The sequence below is a fragment of the Colobus angolensis genome, unplaced genomic scaffold (genome assembly GCF_000951035.1).
Source record: "Colobus angolensis palliatus isolate OR3802 unplaced genomic scaffold, Cang.pa_1.0 Scaffold130, whole genome shotgun sequence".
Classification (NCBI taxonomy): Eukaryota; Metazoa; Chordata; class Mammalia; order Primates; family Cercopithecidae; genus Colobus; species Colobus angolensis.
In genome coordinates this window covers 306,625-308,561 of record NW_012114253.1, presented here as the reverse complement: position 1 = coordinate 308,561, position 1,937 = coordinate 306,625, and the positions used below count along the sequence as shown (strand labels likewise).

General features: G+C 49.2%; 1 protein-coding gene across 1 annotated transcript in view; it reads left to right on the top strand.

The window, feature by feature from the left end:
* The first annotated feature begins 1,109 nt into the window (after positions 1-1,109).
* The window catches only part of LOC105505982 (chymotrypsin-like elastase family member 3B), a 17,747-nt gene continuing 16,919 nt past the window's right edge, over positions 1,110-1,937 (top strand). The window contains exon 1 of the mRNA XM_011933966.1: positions 1,110-1,289. Within this exon, the coding sequence (XP_011789356.1) occupies positions 1,250-1,289 (40 nt within the window). The 5' untranslated portion in view covers positions 1,110-1,249. The remainder of the gene's footprint in view (positions 1,290-1,937) is intronic.

Below are 1,937 nucleotides of genomic sequence, written 5' to 3'. Positions count from 1 at the left end.
GGAGCACATGTAAGATTTTCTCACAGTGGAGACCTAGGAGGGAAACTGCTGGATCACCCATGAATTCAGCTTTCAGGGTCGCCTGCTTTTTGACCCCATCTCCCACCACTCTCTACTTTGTCTACCAAGCTCCTGTCACACTGGCCTCCCCTTCCTTGAACAAGCCAAGCCCATTACAGCCTCCAGAACTTTGCACCTGCTGTCTCCTCCCTTCAGAGTGCGTTTCTTTCAGGGATTCCCGTGGCTGGCTTTTACTTATCCTCAGGACTCCATCAGATGTGACCTCCTCAGCCCAAATATCACTTTCCCTGTCCCCCCATCTAAATGACTTACTCCCATTCCTACCCCAATCACTCACGTTTCACTTTCTTTTCTTTTCTGTTTTTTTAGTTTGTTTTTGTTTTTGTTTTTTTTGTATTTTTTAGAGAGTCTTGCTCTGTGGCCCAGGCTGGAGTGTGGTGGCATGATCTCGGCTCACTGCAGCCTCTGCTTCCCCACCTCCCGGGTTCAAGCAATTCTCCTTCCTCAGCCTCCCAGTAGCTAGGATTACAGGTGCTGGGATTACAGGTGCCCACCACCATGCCTGGCTAATTTTTGTAGTTTTAGCAGAGATGGGGTTTTACCATATCTCGAACTTCTGACCTCAAGTGATCCTCCGGCCTTGGGCTCCCAAAGTGCTGGGATCACAGGTGTGAGCCACCGCTCCTGGCCTAGACTCAAACTCTAGAAGGGCTGAGACCATGTATTTTTCACAGCTGTATCCCCTAGAACAGCACTGGATATATAGAGAAAAAGTGCTCAACAAAAATTTTTTTGTGGAGGTGGGTACCAATATGAATCTCATGTTAGAGATAAGAAAACTGAGACTCAGGTTAAGCCATGTGCCCAAAGTCACAGAGTTTGGAGATGGCAGAACCAGGATTTAATCCTGGTCTGCCCAGTCCAGTTCCCCTGTTCTTTCGGAAAGACGAAGTCTTGTCCTGACATGAGTTTTTCTTCCTGAACCCCTCTTATCACTTGGCCACTCCACGCCACCTGTGCAGCCACCTGTTGGAGGGAACACTAGGTCCTTCCTTTGGCTGTCACTCCTCCATCTGCAGTGGGTGAGGACTGTGGCCTTGGACCATGGGAGACCTGGAGTTCCACCACCTGTTCTGGGAGTAGGGCCCAATCAGCCCCCCTGCTCACCTTCTGCCCTATATTAGAGCCCCAGGCTCTGTGCCCTTTTCTTATCATCGCAAAACTCACGATGCTTCGGCTGCTCAGTTCCCTCCTCCTTGTGGCCTTTGGTAAGACCCCAACCTGTGTGTGTGCTCTCTGGGCTGCCCTGGACTAGGAATCCTTGAAATCTACCACTCGCTTTGAGTCCCATGACACCCTACGCCTAGTTCCACAGAAGGGGGTCTCAGCTTGTACCCGGGAGCATGACTATGGGGGCTTTCAGCTTATGATGGAGCAGGAGAGTGGAGGGAGCCGTGGATGGCGAAAGACCATGAAGGGCTGTGGTGGAAGTCCTTGATGGGGGCAGTAAACAAAGTCAAACAGTTAAGAGTTTGGGCTCTGTGGTTGGACGTCTTGGGTTGAATTTCCATTGTTCTACTTACCACTCCAACTCTCCTCTCACACTCCCCCTACCTGGCTCCGTATACTATACTCTGGCCTTTTCCTCGTCTCTCTGCCATATTACATTCCAGCTCAGGGCCACCTCTTCCAAGCAGCCTCCCTTGACTGACAATAATGGTAACAGATAACATGATTGAGTGCTTACTATGCGCCAGGCAGAATGTTTAGGGTTTTTCTTACGTTTTCTCATGTAATTTTCACAACAGCCTCATGAGATCAGTATTATCATTATCCCCATTTTACCGACCCTCAGGGAAGTAAAGTAGCTTATCATAGAACAAAAGGCAGAGCTGCACTTAATGTTTTTATTTTTG